This window comes from Loxodonta africana, chromosome 6 (assembly GCF_030014295.1).
Source record: "Loxodonta africana isolate mLoxAfr1 chromosome 6, mLoxAfr1.hap2, whole genome shotgun sequence".
Taxonomy (NCBI): Eukaryota; Metazoa; Chordata; class Mammalia; order Proboscidea; family Elephantidae; genus Loxodonta; species Loxodonta africana.
The window spans coordinates 55,646,516-55,670,662 of record NC_087347.1 but is presented as its reverse complement, the minus strand read 5'-3'; the positions used below and the strand labels follow the sequence as shown (position 1 = coordinate 55,670,662).

At 39.4% G+C, this 24,147-nt stretch overlaps 2 protein-coding genes across 6 annotated transcripts in view; one reads left to right on the top strand and one right to left on the bottom strand.

The window, feature by feature from the left end:
* The window catches only part of GLS (glutaminase), a 77,915-nt gene extending 76,581 nt beyond the window's left edge, over positions 1–1,334 (top strand). For all 5 annotated transcript variants that reach the window (XM_010602677.3, XM_023542699.2, XM_023542701.2 and 2 more), the window contains one exon: positions 968–1,334. In XM_010602677.3, the coding sequence (XP_010600979.2) occupies positions 968–1,124 (157 nt within the window). In that variant the 3' untranslated portion in view covers positions 1,125–1,334. The remainder of the gene's footprint in view (positions 1–967) is intronic.
* Positions 1–24,147, bottom strand: part of STAT1 (signal transducer and activator of transcription 1) — a 69,297-nt gene that overhangs the window by 2,095 nt on the left and 43,055 nt on the right. Inside the window, exons 21-24 of the mRNA XM_010602672.3 lie at positions 16,163–16,348; positions 14,859–14,934; positions 13,673–13,775; positions 377–9,201 (exon numbers count right to left, since the gene is read on the bottom strand). Of these exons, the coding sequence (XP_010600974.1) occupies positions 9,187–9,201; positions 13,673–13,775; positions 14,859–14,934; positions 16,163–16,348 (380 nt within the window). The 3' untranslated portion in view covers positions 377–9,186. The remainder of the gene's footprint in view (positions 1–376; positions 9,202–13,672; positions 13,776–14,858; positions 14,935–16,162; positions 16,349–24,147) is intronic.

Below are 24,147 nucleotides of genomic sequence, written 5' to 3'. Positions count from 1 at the left end.
TAAGAGGGTGGCAGATTAAGGACAAAGATGGAAAGGAATAATGTTCAGGAATGGAAAAAGAAGGAAAAAAATAGAAAAAAGGTGATGAGAATGGCACATGAACAAAATGGAGTAAGAAAGATTGGCAACTATGGAGATGTTAAATATAAGTAGAGAGTGAGTGGGAAGAAAGGCTTAATAGTTTATCAAATACTGAGGATCTAATTATCATACCCTGTCATTTATTTGGGTTGTGAATTTTATAGTGCTATCTCCTGTTAGTGATGTGTTTCAAAGGGCTAATTAGCTGACTAACCATCCTTGGTAACTCTTCTTCTTTATCCTTAAATCCTCAACTACATCATTCTGAATTGCATGGCCCCAGAAGTACACTTACTATGGAAAGGGTAGCCTTTCTCTGGTTGTGCAGTGGTCCAGCTGAGCCCATGGCTTCTAGTCCTTTACTGGATGATTAAAACATCAGTTCCTCTGTGGCAGATCTTGTTCCTCCAGTGTTATGTTTCAGCCCCAGTGAGGTCATGGTTATCTCTAGACTTCTGAGATTATGATTTTCAACTGACAGGAACACAAATTTTTTGTCAAAGGTTCGGTTGATGGATGTTATATACCTAAACTTTCATTGAACATTTTACTTAAAAAGAGAGACTGAGGGCTGTTCATGAAATTAAGAATGCTAGAGTCATCTGTCAACACTAGAGCTTCCCTTACAAATGTACTCTCCAGGAGCATTTAGACATGTAAACAAGATCCTTCTGTAGATTTTTTTTCTTTCTCACCATCTCCCAGCTTGTCTCTGAGACCACTTTTTGAATAATCTCTTTCTACAGTTAATTTTATTTGTAATATTGCTAAAAGGCGTACAGTTTGAATGTACATTTAAACTTCATTTAAAATCTATAGATGCTTGATTATCTTCTTTGTCCAGAAATTATCTAATGACTCAATCCATATTGTGCTGCTTGCTTAGGTGGAATAACACTCCTATGGATGAAGCACTGCACTTTGGACACCATGATGTATTTAAAATCCTCCAGGAATACCAAGTCCAGTACACACCTCAAGGAGATTCTGACAATGGAAAGGAAAATCAAACCGTCCATAAGAATCTTGATGGATTGTTGTAACGGTCTTAATCCCAAGATTTAAATCACTTACCTATTTAATTGTGGAAAATGATTATGAAGAAATGAATGTGTGTATTTCTATCTGGTAGCAATGTATATTTTACAACATTTGTCATTTCAGTGTTACTGGTGTTTTCTTCACACTGTTACGCACAGGACAAATTTGATCTCTTTGGAAAAAAACAGAAATAAAACAATCTCCCTCCATAATGTGAGCAATATTTACCTTGTAGCATTGTACAATTTGATGTAAAAGAAATAGTTACCAATGCTAGCTTAACTGTGCGGTCTTCATGATTCTGTGTGTGTTTTGTGAATTTTCAATTTGCAGTGATGTTTGCTGATACCCATTTATAAATTAAGTTCAGTTGTTCAGTCTGTCCAAATGGATCAAGGCTGCCTTCAGAAGCAAATAGTGTGATTTTTCAAGACTTCAAATATAGATTTAGGTTGAGTGTTTGAACAACTATACACACTTAGGGTTGTGTGTGTAAAATGCCTATCACCCTAGCTTTATGATGTGACTCTTTAAAGACTATATTAGTTAACAACTGTTAATAGGATAGACCAGTTGTGATTAGACTATCAGGGAATCTGTTTAAGATATGTTTGGCGACCAAAACACGTGTGAATGTAGTTATAATACTTTTGAAAATTTTTCCTTTTTCTATATTCCCTTAGTCCAGCCTCTCTTCCCAGACATTTAGCTACTTGCCTCTTCCCTTTAGCTGGGAAAGTGGGAGCTGGCATACTATGCAGTTTCATGTTTCCCACAGTTAAGTCAGAAAATGCCTCATGTCTCTGGCATCAGAGCTGTAAGTGCACCATTTGTCTACATAAGATGCAGCAGAGAGAAATTACTAAGCAAAGTACAAATGAGTCAAATGCATCGGTCTTAACGGTGAAAGGATATGCTACTTTAAGCAGGTATTTTTCAGCTCTAGAATAAAATGAGAAATGCTCTAAGCTACCAAAGTTATTCTGATAGTATGGGAACTGCTACCAATAATATTTGTTTTTCAATCAGTCATGAAAAGTCTGTATCAAGGTATTTGTTCTCTTTGGGGGGACCACTAGATCACTCCAGTCTTCTTCTGATTCTCTATTGTGTCATTTTTGGTGGGCTCTAAATTCAATACTAAGAAGAGGCCGTTTCATTTTAAATTTGAGGCCATCACTTCTTTGTGCGTGATTAATTTGGAAAGGAGGTAAAAGGGACTCCAACAATGAAAGAACAGAATTGCTAGGAATTACACTTACACTTTAATCCTGTCATACCTCAGAGACGGAGGTATGTTAATGAGGATTTCAGCTATTAAGCACACATACGTACACTCGCACAAATGGACTTCTTTGAAGCTGTGTTAAAAGTGAAATAAATAGGATTCTCAACTATATGAATGCTAGTCATTACAACGTTGTTATAGAAATGTCCTCATTATTTTTTCTCTGTCAGCACACACTGCTGCTCCCAAGCATTATCATGCCCAGTGGCATCTCATATACTCCAGCCAGCCTGCAGGGGTTTGGATTTTTACTTCCAATCTAAGTCAGTGGCTCGGATCATCTCCCGCCCCGTACCTAGACAGTAGCTCCTTTGGTGAAACATGGCCAATGTTCTTTCACTGAACCGTACCAGGCAAGAAGCCCGTTCTTGCTCAGTTCTGTGGGGAGGGCAGAGGGTAAGGCAACCAGCTCTGTTGCTGCTTTCCTGCCCCACAGATCAAGCCATGCAGAGAGGAGGCATGGGACATAAGTTCCTTCCCAAAGATATTATCAAAGATATATTTTTAATTGAAAACAACTGAAATAACTTTGCTCCAACAGCAGCTTCCTTGTGTGATGGAAAATTAAGACAGTTTACTTGTGTGACTTGGCGATTACCACTGATAGGAGACTTTAATGAAAAGAGGTTCTAACTATTCTTTGGGAACAAGGAGAATTTTCACTTTCTTCTCAGATCAAACCTGTTTTTTAAATTCTTTGTGGTTTAGCTAAATGTGTCCTGATTTACCCCTGTTATTTTATGACTGTATACTGGTTTCTGCTCTGGCTGCTTGCTGTTGGCTGGTAATAGTGAGTGCATTTTGTTTAAGTGCTTGTTGACTGGACTGGTAACTGCTGCCATCAATGTAACAGCACTCCAAAGATGTTTCTGTTTGGGTTGTAGGATCACGTGTGCTTGTTACGTATCACGAGAACTCGATATGGTCAGGTCAATATAAAGCTTTGAATACACTTTTGTTTTTGCGGTCTTGGTTCTAATGAACTCATCTCTGAGTGTGACATGCTGTACCCCCCCAACCCCCCACACTGCCCTTTAGCTGCAGAGCTTGGTGAGCAGTCAACCATTTGACACTGTTGTCTGCCTGGCAGTGACTGAATGATGTTGGATTTAGGTTCTTCCTGGGGATTACACAGCTATGAATGTATTTGCTTCCAGAACCTCCCGTAAGTGAATCTAATCTTAAAACTGTAAGTTGTAAGTATTCTGAAATTGGGAAATATTTATTTTAAATGAAATCAGGTAGTATTGCTTTTTACAGCAAAATAAACACATGTATCAAAAAACTGTGTGAGAAGTTAATTTTCTTAATATAGCTAAGGTTTTCTCCTACGTCAGTGGGATGGGAACCCCATGGGCCATGTCTAGTTGGCTCAAATCAAGAAACCATTTCTAATGCCTGCTATAAGCCAAGTACCACGTGAGGTGTCAAGTGGAGGTGCCACAATGGTAAGACAAGAATCCTGTAAGGAGTTCACCCTTGAAGAGGAGAGGATGGGCAGGCACACTTCTAGGCCCCAAGAAGCTAATACTACCCTCTAATGGTTAGGAAGTGCTCAGTTAATGCTGAACTGAATCATTAAACATGCCCTTCCTTCTACAGGAGTGGTTCTAACTCCTTCGTGAGAGGAAAGGTTATATTCACAAAGCCTGGAGGTCTGTCTGGAGAGAGGACTTAATGCTGCCACACTAGGATCTGAGCTGGAACAGCTGGCAAACCTCAGCTCCCACCTGCTTCATTTATGTGCGGGAATGGTATTCATTTCCAGTACAGGAAATCCCTGGTTCCGGCACACTCAGCACTCTTTCATTTCAGGTTTAGGGTTAGTGTGCAGTTTTCTAACATCGATGAGGTCCCTAAAAACCATGGCTGTTCCATTTTCATCCATCAAAACTGGTCTGTCACAAAGTAATTCGCTTTGCTATAGAAGTCTAGCGTTAGGCCATCTGTACTACTGACATTTTAGAACTGGAAGAAACCTTAGAAATTCTTTAATCTAATCCCATTCATTTTTATAGATGCAGCTCAGACCCAAGAGTAGGCTGCGATACAGAACATGCTCTTTACCCACGTCTGCAACATCCTGTGCCCCCCATGGATGCGTTATCTGGCTACATGCCCATTAGCTAAGACCTTGCCTCTGCAGGGTTTCAAAGAGATGTAAATGCTACAATATACAGTCAACTTCAGCTGCACATACATACACCCACAGATAAAGTACAACCTCAGTGCAGGGGAAACAAACTCATGAATAATCCCAAGGAGTGAAAAATGAAGTCATATTTATTCTGGATATGACTTGATCGTTCTATTTTGGGGGGACTTTTTTAAGGGAGTGGAATAATTTTCCTCATTTCACTTGCTAATTCTTACAGTAAAATGAATAAATTCATAAATCATCAACCAGCCAGTGTGGGGAAGCAGTCCACAAGTGTGTCAGGCAGCACTTAAAAAGGCGTTTTGGGAAAGGGGGATTCTTACAGTTAAATATGGAAAGGATGTGATTTACTAGAGAAGATACGTGTGTTCTCAGATGAGAAGGATTAGAAAATTAAAGCCATTGTAAAAAAAAGAATGAGATAAGTAAAACAACTGCGTAGAGAGCATTAAAGGCAAAGATTAGTTTATTTCTATTCTGAAGGCTAATGGCACAGCCGTAACCTGACTTCAGGCGCTGTGTGTCCCATCCCTGTGGCTCCCTCCCTGCCCCTCCAAAGTCAATAAAGAGCCTGCTGGAAGGTGAACCAGACAAGCAGTTGTAACAGCAAAAGCATATCAAAACTGCTTCATACACGTACAAGAAAAAGAGAAAGGGTGAAAACAGATACCAACAACCAGGTATTAAAGTAGTATAATACCATTAATGGAGTATTAGAGAAGAATTTGTAGTTTGATAATATGTATGTGACAGCTTTCTACCTTCTAGGTACCTATACGCAATATAAATTTGCAAAGTTTAAAACTGCTTAAGTATGGGCTTTTTTCTTCCCAATTAGGCAAGTAAAGTGCTTAATTTCTCAACGATTATAGCAAACACATAACCCTAAGTTAGTTCACCAAAACTCGGAAGCTGAATTTATTGAGTCAATACCATTTAGGAACTATATAGTCTTAGAAGGCTCTAAAAACAATATTACCTTTAGTCTTTCTAAAACTGGTTTAAGGGCCATTTTTTTGAAATTGTGTACTAATTAAATTATCTATAGCTTTTGGCTATGCACACTTTACAAAGTCTTTAAGTTTTAATAAGTAAGGTACTGCACCAGAATATATCCACTATCTCAGAACATCTTACTAGAACGTAAGTTCCATGAGAGCAGGGATCTTTGTTTATTTTTGTCTACCAGTGTTTCCCAAACATCTAGACCAGGGGCTCACAGCATGTGCTCAATATGCATGATGAGGGAATGAAAGAATGAATCTTAAAAGAAGCCACTCAAGGAAATATCCCTTACTTTGGGAACAACATCCCAGTTCAAAGGGAGGTCCAAGAGTTTCCAAAACAATTTCTAGCATTTTCCTACCCTTTCTCTGGAGTAGCTGGATGTAACAGCAGGACTGCTTTGTTCATTAAGACTTGTCCCATATTTCATTTTAGTTTATAGGCAATACATTTTGCTCACTTAATGCCACCGCAGAAAACTCTCTCTCCTTAGTAAGGAGAGATTCGTCCCAAGAGGTACATATAAACTCTATGCTTAGAAAACACCCTACAAACCATACCAGAAATACTCTTAAAATGCGCAAGCATTCCTAAGCCAGGATCTATTCAGTTACTTCTTATATGGATCAATTATGTAAGAATCTAATGTATGATACACTTTACTTTCTGGAGAACTATAGCTATCAGTGTTCACTATAAAGAAACTTTATGTTCCCTAGATGCAGACACTGCAGATACGGAGATGAAAATGATGGTATTTGTTATGACATCAGAATTCAAGCCGATACTAGTGCTTTTTACTTTAAGAAGGGCACAGCTTTCTAACTTATGACATCATTGGAGAAAAACAGCACCTCTTTTGTGTGAGTGCAATAACTTCTCTGTAACGACTCATCCAATCATGGAGTACAGATTTCAGATAACTGCTTTGGAGACAAGACAGAGTCCCACTTTACAGATACTTAAAAGAAAAAGAAGATTATATTGGCAGTATCTACATTAGTTTCAAAGCAAGCACCAAATTATTTGCGCATTTGCAGGTAACTGTGGTCAGCAAGACCAAAGTCCTTTTTTGGTTTACTTTGTATGGCACCCCTTATACCTTGTTCCGATAATGTGTCTCCTATGATGTCTTCCTGGAAACCCTGGTGGCGTAGTGGTTAAGTGCTATGGCTGCTAACCAAAGGGCTGGCAGTTTGAATCTGCCAGGCACTCCTTAGAAACTCTATGGGGCAGTTCTACTCTGTTCTATAGGGTCGCTATGAGTATGATGTCTTCCATTGGTGTTTTTCAGTCTAGTATAGCAGTTCTGATGACAAGCAGGGGAGGAAAGGGCAAAACATAGGAAAATGGTATTATTCATCTTTTTAAATGAGGACTGATAGATTTCCACATTTACTCATGAGAACAAATGAGAAAAACATTAAACCTATAGATGATGCCAGTAACTTTCAAAATCTTTACACCAAACAAGAGATTAACACTGGAATTTTAACACTTCTTAAAGTCTCTTGGCTAGTGTAGTAAAATAAAACCTTATCAGTCTTTCTCAAAGGGCAAAAATATAACAAACAGTTAAATACCAGCCATCAGAAACAATACATATTTTTAAATGTTATCTTCTGTTTCTTCATCACTTCAATTTAAAAAGCCAACCCAAAACCTGTAGGATTCATGTCCTTTTACATAAAACTGAGAGGAGGCTTCAATTTGTGTACAGAAACAAGGAAAGTACCACATGCATATTACATTTAATGCAACACATACACTTCGGCTTTAATTTTAAAACAGATTCAAAGAACACTTTATCGCCACTCAAGAAAAATACAGCATACACATTATAGCACAGTTGTGGTGGTGATAGTGGAAAAACAAGATGCAGCCACACAGAAGACAGTCTGTGAAGTCATCTGGGAGAACCCTGTCAAACCCACCCTCCAAACCAGTTTTCTGTGTCAGTGTTAATGAAGGAAGAAGGTAAGTAACACAATAAACTTGACATCCATTTAAAAAAGTATCTGGAAAGCACACAGGAGAGATAATGGGACCACTTGCAAATGCATTTCTGAGAAAAACACATTTATCAGTGAAAAATATGCATTACATAGGACGTAAATTTAAAAATTATTTGATTTGCATATTATCTCTGGTTAATGATTTGGGTTGTCAGTTACTATTTTTTCTTCTGAATTTCAAAATAACAAAATTTTATTTTATGGCTAAAACCAAACCCAATTTGATGGAGTCAATTCTGACTCACAGCGACCCTACAGGACACAGCAGAATTGTCCCACAGGATTTCTAAGACTGTAAATCTTTATGGAAGCAGATTGCCACATCTTTCTCCCGTACAGTAGCTGGTACGTTCAAACTGCCGACCTGGTTAGCAGTCGAGCTATTAACCACTGCACCACCAGGGCTCCAACAGATTAAATACCAGCTAATAACAACAAAGACCAATCCATTTAGAAATCATGAATTAAATCTCTGAGTTTATCTGCATCTCTTATTAATTTTCTGACTCATAACTACGCTATAGGACAGAGTAGGACTGCCCTATAAGGTTCCCAAGGCTATAAACTTTATGGAAGCCCACTGCCACATCTTTCTTTTGCGGAGCAGCCGGTGGGTTCAAATCACCAACATTTCGGTTAGTAGCTGAGCGCTTAACCACTGTACTACCAATCAACTCTATAGCAATGAGTTCTTATTACTAATTTTAGCTTTTTGAAAAATAATGTGTTTTGTCTTATTTAACGTTTAATATTTAATGTAGTTAATGGCCTGGCTCTCTTGACAGAACTGCAAAGACAATTTCCTTTACTAGTGACCATGATGAAGACAGAATATACTCAGCTTTGGGTATTAAAGTTTAAATAGAAACACTACTCATGAATTTGGAAAATGAACTTCCTTCTATTGATACTAAATCAGTATCTTATATCCGTAACAAACATAATTCTCCCAACAAAGCTAATTCTCCCAAGAGAGATAAAATTTGTAGAAGATGCAATAAAATAAAGAACACAAGCTTCTTCCTTCTGCCCAGATTTGGGGTATCTTTGATAAACAGTGTGTATAGTTTTATACACACTTGGCTTTGAACTCTTTTACAGGTACACCACTGGAAAACCTCCAGCCATATTTATGAGAACAATTTGATTCCATAAAGTAAAAATTCTTCAGAATAGAAACGTACCACTTCTACATCAAGAAATGGCCTAAGTAACCGTGTGATCTATCCAACAACCTGTAACAGCTGGGTGCCGACTTACTGCACAGCATTTGTTAGAGGTTGCTAAATTTCTCGCCTCTTCCAAAGACTCTCATGCTAGTCCTGATGCTCTGAGTCTATCTGGATGTTTTCCATTTGCAAAACCCACTCTGTGGGGGAGTGTCTTTAAATTTTACCTTCAATAAGATTCAGGAAGCCCTTCAGAACAACAGACGTTTCTGACTGAGGGAAAATCCACTTGCTATCAAAAAGTTGCAGCATATTTGTTGGCCTTTCTTTCATTTCCCTAGAAACATAGGATGTGAAGAAATAGTAGCAGGAGGGAATCACAGACGAAAGGGAACAATGTCTCCAGAGAAGATGAGAAAAATCCATGCTCTATACTGCGTTCATCTGAAAAAAGATAAAACGGTTAGGTTTATTACACTGATTTGTGAAATGCAGATTTATATATTTAACATCACTTGTCGATTCAAATGACGGAGTAGTAGAAAGATGCTTCCAACAGCAACACACACACAATTCGAGGGCTGTCAGCCTGTACATCCATTTTCCCGGGCTAATCCCTGACCTTTTATACTACCTAAGCTGATGGATTATTACTCTGCAGCCTGCTGGCTTAATTGTGTGAGCTCATCCAGGCTCTGTAAAGCTTTGTGCTATCATGCAAGTCTGGCACCAGAGCCACGTGGCAAATCTGCTCATGCAAAACAAGGATGAGGCAAATCTGAACTATATGCCAGAGCGGGAGAGAGAGAGGAGGGTAAATGAATTTCTCTTAAAGGTCACTCAGTAGCTATAATAAATGAATGTATTCAGGTGCAGGCTGGAGAAGTAGAGTTATTAAGAACCCCTTTATCCTCCCCCAGCAGTTCCTTCTGCTCAGTTTCCAGCTGCCATGGAGTTGACTCTGACTCACGGTGACCCCATGTGTGTCAGAGTAGAATTGTGCTCCACAGGGTTTTCAGTGTGGCTGATTTTCAGAAGTAGATCACCAGGCCTTTCCTCCTAGGCCACCTTAGTCTAGAAGCTCTGCTGACACCTGCTCAGCATCATAGCGTGATGCAAGCTTCCAATGAGAGATGAGTGGTGGCAGTGCATGAAGTGTGGTGACTGGGAATCAAACCTGGGTCTCCCGCACGAGAGGTGAGAATTCTACCACTAAACCACCACTGCCCCTATAGACAGAGAATAGTAGACAATAAATGTTTCTATTACTAATTAGGAGCCTGGTGGTACAGAGATTAAGCAATCGACTGCTAACTGAAAGGTCGGTGGTTTGAACCCACCTAGTACTCCACAGGAGAAAGATGAGGCAGTCTGCTTCCGTCAAAGATTACAGCCTTGGAAACCCTACGGGGCAGTTCTATCCTGTCCTGTAAGATTGCTATGAGTCAGAATCGACTCAATGGCAATGGGTTTTGTTTGGGTTTATTATTAAACATTTTTTATAAGACTAAAGGTCTCTAGTATAGCAGACTGGTTCTCATGTAAGCCTAGAAGAAAAAGTTTATTGTATGGGAAACCCAGACTGATTTTTTTTCTAAGTCATGTGTTGTAGGGAAAAAAAAACACTTGAACTCTGGCTTTCTTAGACAATTTCCTTAGGACCACTGGGTCCTTTGCTCCTGAAGCTGATCAGGCATTGGCCCTCCGGTGCTGCCCCAGTCCAGAGCTGCAACCTCCAGACTTCACTGAAACCAGCCAACTCCAAAAGCATTCATTCCAAGAGCAGATGCTGAATGAAAATGGTGGCCAAGGTTGGGGACAGAGCAATCACCCAATTTAAAGACTAATGAAATTTCTGTTTTGTCTAACCAGTTCCGGAAGGAGCCCTGGTGGTACAGTGGTTAAACTGGCTCAGCCATTAACTGAAAGGGTGGCAGTGTGAACCCACCAGTTGCTTTCTGGGAGAAAGATGTTACAGTCTGCTTCTGTAAAGATGACAGCCTTGGGAGCCTTGTGGGGCAGTTCTACTCATTCCTGAAAGTAGTTATGAGTCAGCAAATTAATAACAGATGCAGATTAAACTCAGGGATTTAATGCATGATTTCTAAGTGGACTGGTCTTTGTTGTTACTAGCTAGTATTTAGTCTACTGGAGCCCTGGTGGTACAGTGGTCAATCACTGGTCTGCTAACCAAAACGTCAGTGGTTCGAACCTACCAGGTGCTCCGCAAGAGAAAGACGTGGCAGTCTGCTTCCGTAAAGACCTGCAGCCTCAGAAACCCTATGGGGCAGTTCTACTCTGTCCTGTAGGGTCACTAGGAGTCGGAATCGACTCTATGGCAATGGGTTTGGCTTTGGTTTTGGAACCAGGGCCATGCATGTATCACAGCCGCTTTTAACTCTAAGTCTTCTATGGGTTTATCTGGAGATGTTGTAGTGGTGGTGCGTGTGTGAATAAAATTACTTTAGTTCACAAGTGAAATGAATAAAATCACCTGGAATGGCTACAGGTGGTGGCAGCTGGAGACATAAAATCACTTCCGGCATCAATTCGAAATATTTAAATTGCTCTCAGAGTATTATCCAGAGAAAACAGTCTTACTGTGCAGATGGAGGGAACTAATCCATCCTATTTTCTCAAGGTCACAGACAGATAATGGCAAAGACAGTTGGAACTCTAGTTTCCAAAACCCACACACAGGCCTCTGACCTCTTATCTGTCTACACAAAAATTCTCGGTCCCATGCAAACAGCTTCTGTAGGGTTCACATTTTAAATGAACCAAAAATTAGCTTTTTGTGGGAAGCAGTCTGGCTTCGTGGATAAGAGCATGCACTCTGGAGACACACTGGTTGGGTTCAAATATTCATTTACTAACTGCTTGATCTTAGTCAAGTTACTTAATTTTGAAAGGCCTATTACCACATCTATAAAAATGGGAATACCAGTAACATCTAACTCAGAAGGTTGTTGTGAGGACCAAATAAGTTAAAAAAAAAAGTACCTCTGAAATGCCTGGCACAGGTAAGAATTCAAAAATATCACCTATTAATGGTCAGGATGATGATGATGTCACTTGCTCAGGAACATCTAATGAGGCATGAAAGAAGATAACCCCATTCTTTGGTTCCATCAATATATCTTAGACTTTCTCAATAAGGCTTTACATTTATTCTACTTTTCTATCAGCCTTATAGTGTTTTTATATAAAATATATTATAAAATGTTTTATTTTATATAAAAGCTATACATGTACATGTAGTATATACATACATGTGTGTGTATTTACACACACACACAAATACATATATATATATATATATATATATATATATATATATATATATATATATATATAAACCCAAAAACCAAACCCACTGATGTCGAGTCACTTCTGACTCATGGTGACCCTACAAGACACAGGGGAACTGCCCCATAGGATTTCCAAGGCTGTAAATCTTTACAGAAGCAGACTGCCATATCTTTCTCCTATGGAGCAGCTGTTGGGTTCCAACCACCCACCTTTCGGTTAGCAGTCAAGCACTTAACCACCTGTGCCATCAGGGCTTCAGTGTTATATATAAGCTATATATAAAAAGTTCACTTTACATGTGCCAATAGGAACAGAACTATTTTGCTACTACACTGTCCAGGCATTCTTCTAAGCAACTGTTTTTCACCCTCAGCAATCAGGAAGGTGTAAGAAAGTACGGTCTCTATGGGTGTTAGCCAGTATTTCTTAAGGTGAGGAACAGGACAAAGAAGGAAGCCACAAGATAGAAGCTCGAATCTAGGCAGCCGTTACTGACGCGGAATAAACACACACATAGCCCTGAATGCTTGAAGAGGGCACACTCTCCCTCTCTCTCATCTTTTCCTGTCCCTTCCTTCCTCCTTCATAATTGAGTACAGATTCTTTGCCAGGGACCAGTATACAATGATAAGGAAAGACCAGTAATGACAGGATTTTTTTTTAAAGCATTAAACAGATTTTTAAGAATAAACTTTTAAACAGTATCAGCAAAAACCCAGCCAACCAAACAAAATCTTTCAGAGAAAGGATTTCAGGACTATTTGATATACTGAAAAACTTTCTCCCAAAGGAAGACTGTCTCTTTTGTTGATCATATTCTTATTATGACACTGGTTAACTCTTTCACTAATTGGCCCTCTTAACTCTTGGCAAGCCCCTCACAGCTGTACTAACAGTACAAATTAGATCTCAAATGCAAAAAAAACCAAAAAAACCCAATGCAAAGCAGGTGAAATTGTTGCACTGCTGTCAGCTAAGTATAAACGAACCCCAAACCCAATGACCTCAAGTTGATTCTGACTCATAGCGACCCTACAGGAGAGAGGAGAACTGCCCCATAGGGTTTCCAAAGCTGTAAATCTTTATGGAAGCAGACTGCCCCCATCATTCTTCCGTGCAGTGGAGAGGCTAGTGGGTTCAAACAGCCAACCTTTTGGTTAGCAGCCAGGTACCTTAACCACTGCACCACCAGGGCTCCTTAGCTAAGTCTCTATAATTATTTTAACTCTCAAGCATTATACCCCTCCTGCCTTCCTAGAAATAAAACTTCAGAGACATAGACCAAAGGAAACATTTTCTTATCAAAAATCTTAGCTCCTTAATGTACGAAATGTCTACACGGACAACTTCAGAAGGCAGAGGAAGAACATTTAAATATTTAAAATATCACTGGGTTTCTGGAAGGTTCTGAATGCCAGGCATAAAAATCCTGGTGATGATGTAGCTCGCTGAAGCACTGCAGGCTCCAACTTGTCACAGTTAATCTTGTCAAGGCCCCCTTCTTGGCTCCACCAGAGGATTCTCTGATACCTTACAGACAGCCCTGCTGCCTCAGAAAGCACGCGCTCACCGAGAGTGAGCACACCCCCACTGTGACACTTACCATAGTGTCGAATTCTACAGACCCCACTATCCGCGACACCTCATCAAACTCCTCAGGAGACATGGGGAGAAGGTTTTCCGTAGTCTGAAGTCTAGAAGGGTGACTAAAATGGGGAGAAAGGAAAAGGAAATTTTAACATCCCATACTTAGACATTTTATCTTTTGCCTAAGCGTGAATTATCACTTTAAAACCAGTTGCTGTTGTTTATTCCAACTTATTTGGACCCCATGTGTGTCAGAGTAGAACTGTGCTCCAGAGGGTTTTCAATGCCAGATTTTTCAGAAGTAGATCACCAGGCCTTTCTTCCAAGGCACCTCTGGGTGGACTTGAACCTCCAACTTTCCCATCAGCAGCCAAACACATTAACCATTTGCACCACCCATGGACTCTGAATTATCACTTTATTTTTATTTCTGGTAAACCAATACACTTATAAAATACATTTGGAAAAGAATGGAATACGAGAGGTTGTGTCCCCAACCCTGCCCCTTGAGAAATGTACTGGACTCTAGAGATGTGAGTAAGCAATAGCCACACTGGAACCTGTGACGCTTCTCCCTGGTAAAATCTAGGTACAAACGTGTGCGATAGTGTCACCCTGAGGTGACGATGCCTCTCAGCTTACCCTGGACAGAGAAGCCCCAGAGAGATGTCTGGGGAGTCCCTCATCCCTACCTTGAGGTTTGTATGCAGATAAAGCTGCTCCACAGAGTGTTTTTACATGATGGCTACATCCATTCACCCCAAGACAGTGCTGCAGGCCAAATAACTGACAATGACTTTTCCAAATTTTTTTCTACCTTTTATAAAATGAAACAACAAAATAAAAGCAAGCGGAGAAAATGGATCTCAAGCATGACTTTGGCCTTTCCTAAATTCAAAAGAACTATTTTCCCACTCTGATCAATTTCTGTTCATTTTATTTATACTTTTTCAAAGTATCAGCTTTTGGAGAACTTATATATCTTAAATACAACTTTTTCTTTTCTTTTTTTTTTTAAGGCAGTAAAATGCTGATTAGCAGTGATACCAGGATCCCTAATTAGGATCTTTCCAACGTGTCCAGCTGTGTCGGCGGCAGCAATTACAATGGAAAAGTGAAATACAAGCATCTTCAACAGGCCCCAGCAAGGAGCAAGGCCGGCTTGAGGTGTTTAAACATGGCCCTCTTCGGTGCTCACTTACACTTCAGACACAGAAATCAACTCGGTCTTGATGTATCCAGTTCCTCTAGGACCATCGAGTTCCATCGGTTCTGGTGCTAGAAGCAAACATACATGTGTGCTTCCCATTAGCAGAGATTACACAAGGACAGAGCAATCAACTTTCTCTTTGGTCAACATTACATTATTTTTCTTGAGAGTCAGGGTAGAATGCTGTAACTTTAAGACCTTCCTGCCTTGGTCACCTGATATTCTGGTGATAATGTAGAAGCAACTAGAAAAAAGGGGGAGGAGATTTCAGTACAGGAGTCAAGCTGGAAGCTTTCTCTTTCTAAGGCTTGAAATTCTGCAAGAAGTTGGAACCCAAGACACTGTGGTTTTGTGCTAGGTACTAGCTTGGCTGATGTAATATGCACAGCTTTCAAGCTGGGGCATCTTCATTCCAATGTACTTGTCCTAATGTTGAGGTTTCTCATTTCCTGTCCCCCAAATTAACTTTGCTGGCATGTTCCAAACCAGATGGGTCTAATTCAAACACAATTCAGTGAAGATTGAGGCAGGAAACCCATGTTCTAAGCCTAGGCCTGCTCTGAACAGTAATTGCTAAAAATCGTATGATCTAATAATTGGGTCACCTTGGATGAGTCACTTTACTTCCCCCGAGCCTCAGTTTTACTACTAGCACAACTAGCTGCCATCGAGTTGACTCCCTCTCATGAGGACCCCACATGTCAGAGTGGAAGCATGCTCCCACAGAGTTTTCAGTGGCTGATTTTTTTTGGAAGTAGATCACCAGACTTTTCTTCCTAGGTGCCCCTGAGTAGACCCGAACCACCAACCTTTCTGTTAGCACCTGAGTGTTTAACCATTTGCACTAACTAAGGGCTCTTTACCACTAGCAGGCTGGCAGAAATCAGCTGGCTATGGTTATCCTCCCCATTACCCCTTCCCATGTAGAAAAGATAATAACGTAACAAACACACAAAACCAAAAATGGACTTTTCCAACACTGCAAAAAACAGAATTTATTTATTCACTTCTTACTTAGCTGTATCAGGCCAAGCAATGTGTTCCATTTCAACTGTGCTGTGTTTATACCATCTTTTGAAAGCCTGCTATTAGCAACTTAAAAGAAAGTGGTGGATTAATGGGATAGCAGAGGTAGAACTTGTGCTGGCACTCATAAGAAGGCAAGGGCAAGTTTATGATACCACACACTATCTCTAGTAAACCTTTGGACAGCAATAAAATAACTCTCAATCGCCAGGAATGACTGTGATGTGCTATTACTCATCAAGGCAAGGACTGCTCACTCTCCCCACATACCTTCCTTTGGCCTGGAGTAATACTTTCCAAGCGCATGGTCTTTATCAATATTTGGATACAAATACTTCAGGGGATTCTCTGGAATATTCTCGGCAGCCATGACTTTGTAATTGCGAATGATATCAGGGAAAGTAACGGCAGAAAGTTCTTTCTTTGTGTAGGGTTCAACTGCATGGAAACAGGGTTCTAAAAAGAAGAAAAGCTGAGTGAGTCCATGGAATGCCCCAAAATAACAGTGAAGAGAGAGACAAAAAAAAAAAAAAGAAAGAAAGACATTGCAGAGTTTATGGATTTGAGTGAACCTGGTAAGAACTAACCACCATCTAGGCGTTACAACAGATAGGTATACTGCTTTGTTTCTAAATAAGTTACAATCTTTTCTTAAAAAGAAGAAAAATAAAGGTAATCATTACTCTCATTAACACTGAATTTTTTTTATCATATGCTTAGATTTGCAAATCTGGCCAAAGGGTTTATTAGACAGCTTTAAAAGTCTGCCCCTTCATCTATATGCTACCCACAAGCAGATAAATAGCTAATTACTAAGTGGGTCATCCTGGCTCAGGTGATAGATGAAACCACTAGAAAATAAATTCACCTTGTTTGATTTTCTTTTCATATTGAAAAATATTTTTTATTAAAACAAATGATGGTAGATGGAAAACAAATTTTTAAACAAAACAGATCCTATTTGCTACCTTTCCCTCTAATCCTTAATGTAATAAAACCACAGCTTAATTTACTCCTGGTCCTAAATCAGCCTTAATTAGAATCCTTCTTCCTCATTTCTCCAGATTCCTCACTCTTGGGTGTACGAAGCCCAGAGGCTGCTGTTCAGGGTCTCTCGGGACTCTGCTATGGAATGCCAGGCCACACTCGTATCCCAAGTCTTTGCAGCTAACGCTGCGCTGGTCAAGCTTCTCAGCTTGCCAGGGGTTCTCTTCACCTCTGACTGGTTTGTTAGCATACTCTCTCCTCCTCTCAGCTACTTTACCAGGAGAGAAGAGAAAAAGGGCGGGCTCTATACTGCCTACACCAGGCTCTAGGCCTCAGCTCTCCCACTCCCTCAGAAGAAAAAATAGAACAAGAAAAGTATCCCATCTTTTTGCATCTTCCCACCAAAAGCACAAGAGTCACTGGAACAAACTAGTTTGGCCTCCAGTCCTTTAAACAAAGTAAACTATAAACAAGAGTAAAAAGTCATCAATTTTTCATTATTGTTTTCTCATCTCTGCTGTTCAGCCTCGCCCCAAGAAACCTGTTTTACAATGCCAATATTTTCAAAGTTTTTTAGCCATGAACTCCAGACAACCCCAGTATATAATACAGATGAACTTTTAGCTGCTCTGTCTGAAGGCAGGGTGGAGGGCCACAGCTCACCCCAACAGCCCCTGCACACAAACCCCGCTGAGGGATTCTGTGGAGAAAATCAATGACAAAACTGTCTCACAAAGCCTGTCCTTCTAATCCACATGAGAAGAGAGCTCTATTTTGATGACAGGGACAACCTTATTTTTAAGAAACTTAAGAAAAAAGCACAATGAATAATACAATGTATTTCCACCTAGAATTAAAACCTGTAAAGAGGATTTTTATTACAGTATTTTTAGTGAAAGATAATAGATTTACTTACATCAAAGAGAAACCAGAGCTTTTAAAGCAGGGGTTTTAACCTTGGTTGATAATTAGGATCACCTGGGGAGCTTTTAGTAAACCTGGTGGTATAGTGGTTAGGGGCTATAGCTACTAACCAAAAGGGCAGCAGTCTGAACCCACCAGGTGCTCCTTGGAAACTGCATGGGGCAGTTCTACTCTGTCCTATAGGGTCGCTTTGAGTCTTTTTTTTTTTTTTTTTTTAATAACTTTTATTAAGCTTCAAGTGAATGTTTACAAATCCAATCAGTCTGTCACATATAAGTTTACATACATCTCACTCCCTACTCCCACTTGCTCCCCCCTCTTGAGTCAGCCCTTTCAGTCTCTTCTTTCTTGACAATTTTGCCGGCTTCCCTCTCTCTCTATCCTCCCATCCCTCCTCCAGACAAGAGATGCCAACACAATCTCAAGTGTCCACCTGATATAATTAGCTCACTCTTCATCAGCGTCTCTCTCCCACCCGCTGACCAGTCCCTTTCATTTCTGATGAGTTGTCTTCGGGGATGGTTCCTGTCCTGTGTCAACTGAAGGTCTGGGGAGCATGGCCGCCGGGATTCCTCCAGTCTCAGTCAGACCATTAAGTTTGGTCTTTTTATGAGAATTTGGGGTCTGTATCCCACTGATCTCCTGCTCCCTCAGGGGTCCTCTGCTGTGCTCCGTCAGGGCAGTCATCGATTGTGGCTGGGCACCAACTAGTTCTTCTGGTCTCAGGATGATGTAGGTCTCTGGTTCATGTGGCCCTTTCTGTCTCTTGGGCTCTTAGTTGTCGTGTGGCCTTGGTGTTCTTCATTTTCCTTTGCTCCAGGTGGGTTGAGACCAATTGCTGCATCTTAGATGGCCGCTTGTTAGCATTTAAGACCCCAGACGCCACATTTCAAAGTGGGATGCAGAATGATTTCATAATAGAATTATTTTGCCAATTGACTTAGAAGTGCCCGCAAACCGTGTTCCCCAGACCCCCGCACTTGCTCCGCTGACCTTTGAAACATTCATTTTATCCCGGAAACTTCTTTGTTTTTGGTCCAGTCCAATTGAGCTGACCTCCCATGTATTGATTGTCTTTCCCTTCACCTAAAGCAGTTCTTATCTACTGATTAATCAATAAAAAACCCTCTCCCACCCTCCCTCCCTCCCCCCCTCGTAACCACAAAAGTATGTGTTCTTCTCAGGTTTACTATTTCTCAAGATCCTATAATAGTGGTCTTATACAATATTTGTCCTTTTGCCTCTGACTCATTTCGCTCAGCATAATGCCTTCCAGGTTCCTCCATGTTATGAAATGTTTCAGAGATTCGTCACTGTTCTTTATCGATGCGTAGTATTCCATTGTGTGAATATACCACAATTTATTTAACCATTCATCCGTTGATGGACACTGTGGTTGCTTCCAACTTTTTGCTATTGTAAACAGAGCTGCAATAAACATGGGTGTGCATGTATCTGTTTGTATGAAGGCTCTTGTATCTCTAGGGTATATTCCTAGGAGTGGGATTTCTGGGTTGTATGGTAGTTCTATTTCTAACTGTTTAAGATAACGCCAGATAGATTTCCAAAGTGGTTGTACCATTTTACATTCCCACCAGCAGTGTATGAGAGTTCCAATCTCTCTGCAGCCTCTCCAACATTTATTATTTTGTGTTTTTTGGATTAATGCCAGCCTTGCTGGTGTGAGATGGAATCTCATCGTAGTTTTAATTTGCATTTCTCTAATGGCTAATGATCGAGAGCATTTTCTCATGTATCTGTTGGCTGCCTGAATATCTTCCTTAGTGAAATGTGTGTTCATATCCTTTGCCCACTTCTTGATTGGGTTGTTTGTCTTTTTGTGGATGAGTTTTGACAGAATCATGTACATTTTAGAGATCAGGCGCTGGTCGGAGATGTCATAGCTGAAAATTCTTTCCCAGTCTGTAGGTGGTCTTTTTACTCTTTTGGAGAAGTCTTTAGATGAGCATAGGTGTTTGATTTTTAGGAGCTCCCAGTTATCAGGTTTCTCTTCATCATTTTTGGTAATGTTTTGTATTCTGTTTATACCTTGTATTAGGGCTCCTAGGGTTGTCCCAATTTTTTCTTCCATGATCTTTATCGTTTTAGTCTTTATGTTTAGGTCTTTGATCCACTTGGAGTTAGTTTTTGTGCATGGTGTGAGGTATGGGTCCTGTTTCATTTTTTTGCAAAGGGATATCCAGTTATGCCAGCACCATTTGTTAAAAAGGCTATCTTTTCCCCAGTTAATTGACACTGGTCCTTTGTCAAATATCAGCTGCTCGTACGTGGATGGATCTATGTCTGGGTTCTCAATTCTGTTCCATTGGTCTATGTGTCTGTTGTTGTACCAATACCAGGCTGTTTTGACTACTGTGGCTGTATAATAGCTTCTGAAGTCAGGTAAGGTGAGGCCTCCCACTTTCTTCTTCTTTTTCAGTAATGCTTTGCTTATCCGGGGCTTCTTTCCCTTCCATATGAAATTGGTGATTTGTTTCTCTATCCCCTTAAAATATGACATTGGAATTTGGATCGGAAGTGCGTTAAATGTATAGATGGCTTTTGGTAGAATAGACATTTTTACTATGTTAAGTCTTCCTATCCATGAGCAGGGTATGTTTTTCCACTTAAGTATGTCCTTTTGAATTTCTTGTAGTAGAGCTTTGTAGTTTTCTTTGTATAGGTCTTTTACATCCTTGGTAAGATTTATTCCTAAGTATCTTATCTTCTTGGGGGCTACTGTGAATGGTATTGATTTGGTTATTTCCTCTCCGGTGTTCTTTTTGTTGATGTAGAGGAATCCAAGTGATTTTTGTATGTTTATTTTATAACCTGAGACTCTGCCAAACTCTTCTATTAGTTTCAGTAGTTTTCTGGAGGATTCCTTAGGGTTTTCTGTGTATATAATCATGTCATCTGCAAATAGTGATAACTTTACTTCTTCCTTGCCAATCCGGATACCTTTTATTTCTTTGTCTAGCCTAATTGCCCTGGCTAAGACTTCCAACACGATGTTGAATAAGAGCGGTGATAAAGGGCATCCTTGTCTGGTTCCCGTTCTCAAGGGAAATGCTTTCAGGTTCTCTCCATTTAGAGTGATATTGGCTGTTGGCTTTGCATAGATGCCCTTTATTATGTTGAGGAATTTTCCTTCAATTCCTATTTTGGTAAGAGTTTTTATCATAAATGGGTGTTGGACTTTGTCAAATGCCTTTTCTGCATCAATTGATAAGATCATGTGGTTTTTGTCTTTTGTTTTATTTATGTGATGGATTACATTAATGGTTTTTCTGATATTAAACCAGCCTTGCATACCTGGTATAAATCCCACTTGATCAGGGTGAATTATTTTTTTGATGTGTTGTTGGATTCTATTGGCTAGAATTTTGTTGAGGATTTTTGCATCAATGTTCATGAGGGATATAGGTCTATAATTTTCTTTTTTTGTAATGTCTTTACCTGGTTTTGGTATCAGGGAGATGGTGGCTTCATAGAATGAGTTGGGTAGTGTTCCGTCATTTTCTATGCTTTGGAATACCTTTAGTAGTAGTGGTGTTAACTCTTCTCTGAAAGTTTGGTAGAACTCTGCCGTGAAGCCGTCCGGGCCCGGGCTTTTTTTTGTTGGGAGTTTTTTGATTACCGTTTCAATCTCTTTTTTTGTTATGGGTCTATTTAGTTGTTCTACTTCTGATTGTGTTAGTTTAGGTAGGTAGTGTTTTTCCAGGAATTCATCCATTTCTTCTAGGTTTGCAAATTTGTTGGAGTACAATTTTTCATAATAATCTGAAATGATTCTTTTAATTTCATTTGGTTCTGTTGTGATGTGGTCCTTCTCGTTTCTTATTCGGGTTATTTGTTTCCTTTCCTGTATTTCTTTAGTCAGTCTAGCCAATGGTTTATCAATTTTGTTAATTTTTTCGAAGAACCAGCTTTTGGCTTTGTTAATTCTTTCAATTGTTTTTCTGTTCTCAATTCATTTAGTTCAGCTCTAATTTTTATTATTTGTTTTCTTCTGGTGGCTGATGGATTCTTTTGTTGCTCAGTTTCTATTTGTTCAAGTTGTAGGGACAGTTCTCTGCTTTTGGCTCTTTCTTCTTTTTGTATGTGTGCATTTATTGATATAAATTGGCCTCTGAGCACTGCTTTTGCTGTGTCCCAGAGGTTTTGATAGGAAGTATTTTCATTCTCGTTGCTTTCTATGAATTTCCTTATTCCCTCCTTAATGTCTTCTATAACCCAGTCTTTTTTCAGAAGGGTGTTGTTCATTTTCCAAGTATTTGATTTCTTTTCCCTAGTTTTTCTGTTATTGATCTCTAGTTTTATTGCCTTGTGGTCTGAGAAGATGCTTTGTAATATTTCGATGTTTTGGATTCTGCAAAGGTTTGTTTTATGACCTGATATGTGGTCTATTCTAGAGAATGTTCCATGTGCGCTAGAAAAAAAAGTATACTTTGCAGCAGTTGGGTGGAGAGTTCTGTATAAGTCAATGAGGTCAAGTTGGTTGATTGTTGTAATTAGATCTTCCGTGTCTCTGTTGAGCTTCTTACTGGATGTCCTGTCCTTCTCCGAAAGTGGTGTGTTGAAGTCTCCTACTGTAATTGTGGAGGTATCTATCTCGCTTTTCACTTCTGTTAAAATTTGATTTATGTATCTTGCAGCCCTGTCATTGGGTGCATAAATATTTAATATGGTTATGTCTTCCTGATCAATTGTCCCTTTTATCATTATATAATGTCCTTCTTTATCCTTTGTGGTGGATTTAAGTCTAAAGTCTATTTTGTCAGAAATTAATATTGCTACTCCTCTTCTTTTTTGCTTATTGTTTGCTTGATATACTCTTTTCCATCCTTTGAGTTTTAGTTTGTTTGTGTCTCTAAGTCTAAGGTGTGTCTCTTGTAGGCAGCATATAGATGGATCGTGTTTCTTTATCCAGTCTGTGACTCTCTGTCTCTTTATTGGTGCATTTAGTCCATTTACATTCAGGGTAATTATAGATAAATAAGTTTTTAGTGCTGTCATTTTGATGCCTTTTTATGTGTGTTGTTGACAATTTCATTTTTCCACATACTTTTTTGTGCTGAGGCGTTTTTCTTAGTAAATTGCGAGATCCTCATTTTCATAGTGCTTGACTTTATGTTAGTTGAGTCGTTACGTTTTTCTTGGTTTTTATCTTGAGTTATAGAGTTGTTATACCTTTTTGTGGTTACCTTATTATTTACCCCTATTTTTCTAAGTAAAAACCTAACTTGTATTGTTCTATATCGCCTTGTATCACTCTTCATATGGCCGTTCAATGCCTCCTGTATTTAGTCCCTCTTTTTGATTATTGTGATCTTTTACCTATTGACTTCCATGATTCCCTGTTATGTGTTTTTTTTTTTTTTAATTAATCTTAATTTGTTTTTGTGATTTCCCTATTTGAGTTGATATCAGGACGTTCTGTTTTGTGACCTTGTGTTGTGCTGATATCTGATATTATTGGTTCTCTGACCAAACAATATCCTTTAGTATTTCTTGTAGCTTTGGTTTGGTTTTTGCAAATTCTCTAAACTTGTGTTTGTCTGTAAATATCTTAATTTCGCCTTCATATTTCAGAGAGAGTTTTGCTGGATATATGATCCTTGGCTGGCAGTTTTTCTCCTTCAGTGTTCTGTATATGTCGTCCCATTCCCTTCTTGCCTGCATGGTTTCTGCTGAGTAGTCAGAACATATTCTTACTGATTCTCCCTTGAAGGAAACCTTTCTTTTCTCCCTGGCTGCTTTTAAAATTTTCTCTTTATCTTTGGTTTTGGTGAGTTTGATGATAATATGTCTTGGTGTTTTTCTTTTTGGATCAATCTTAAATGGGGTTCGATGAGCATCTTGGATAGATATCCTTTCGTCTTTCATGATGTCAGGGAAGTTTTCTGTCAGGAGTTCTTCAACAATTTTCTCTGTGTTTTCTGTCCCCCCTCCCTGTTCTGGGACTCCAATCACCCGCAGGTTATCCTTCTTGATAGAGTCCCACATAATTCTTAGGGTTTCTTCATTTTTTTTAATTCTTTTATCTGATTTTTTTTCAGCTATGTTGGTGTCGATTCCCCGGTCCTCCAGATGTCCCAGTCTGCATTCTAATTGCTCGAGTCTGCTCCTCTGACTTCCTAGTGCGTTGTCTAATTCTGTTATTTTATTGTTAATCTTTTGGATTTCTACATGTTGTCTCTCTATGGATTCTTGCAATTTATTAATTTTTCCACTATGTTCTTGAATAATCTTTTTGAGTTCTTCAACAGTTTTATCAGTGTGTTCCTTGGCTTTTTCTGCAGTTATCCTAATTTCATTTGTGATATCATTAAGCATTCTGT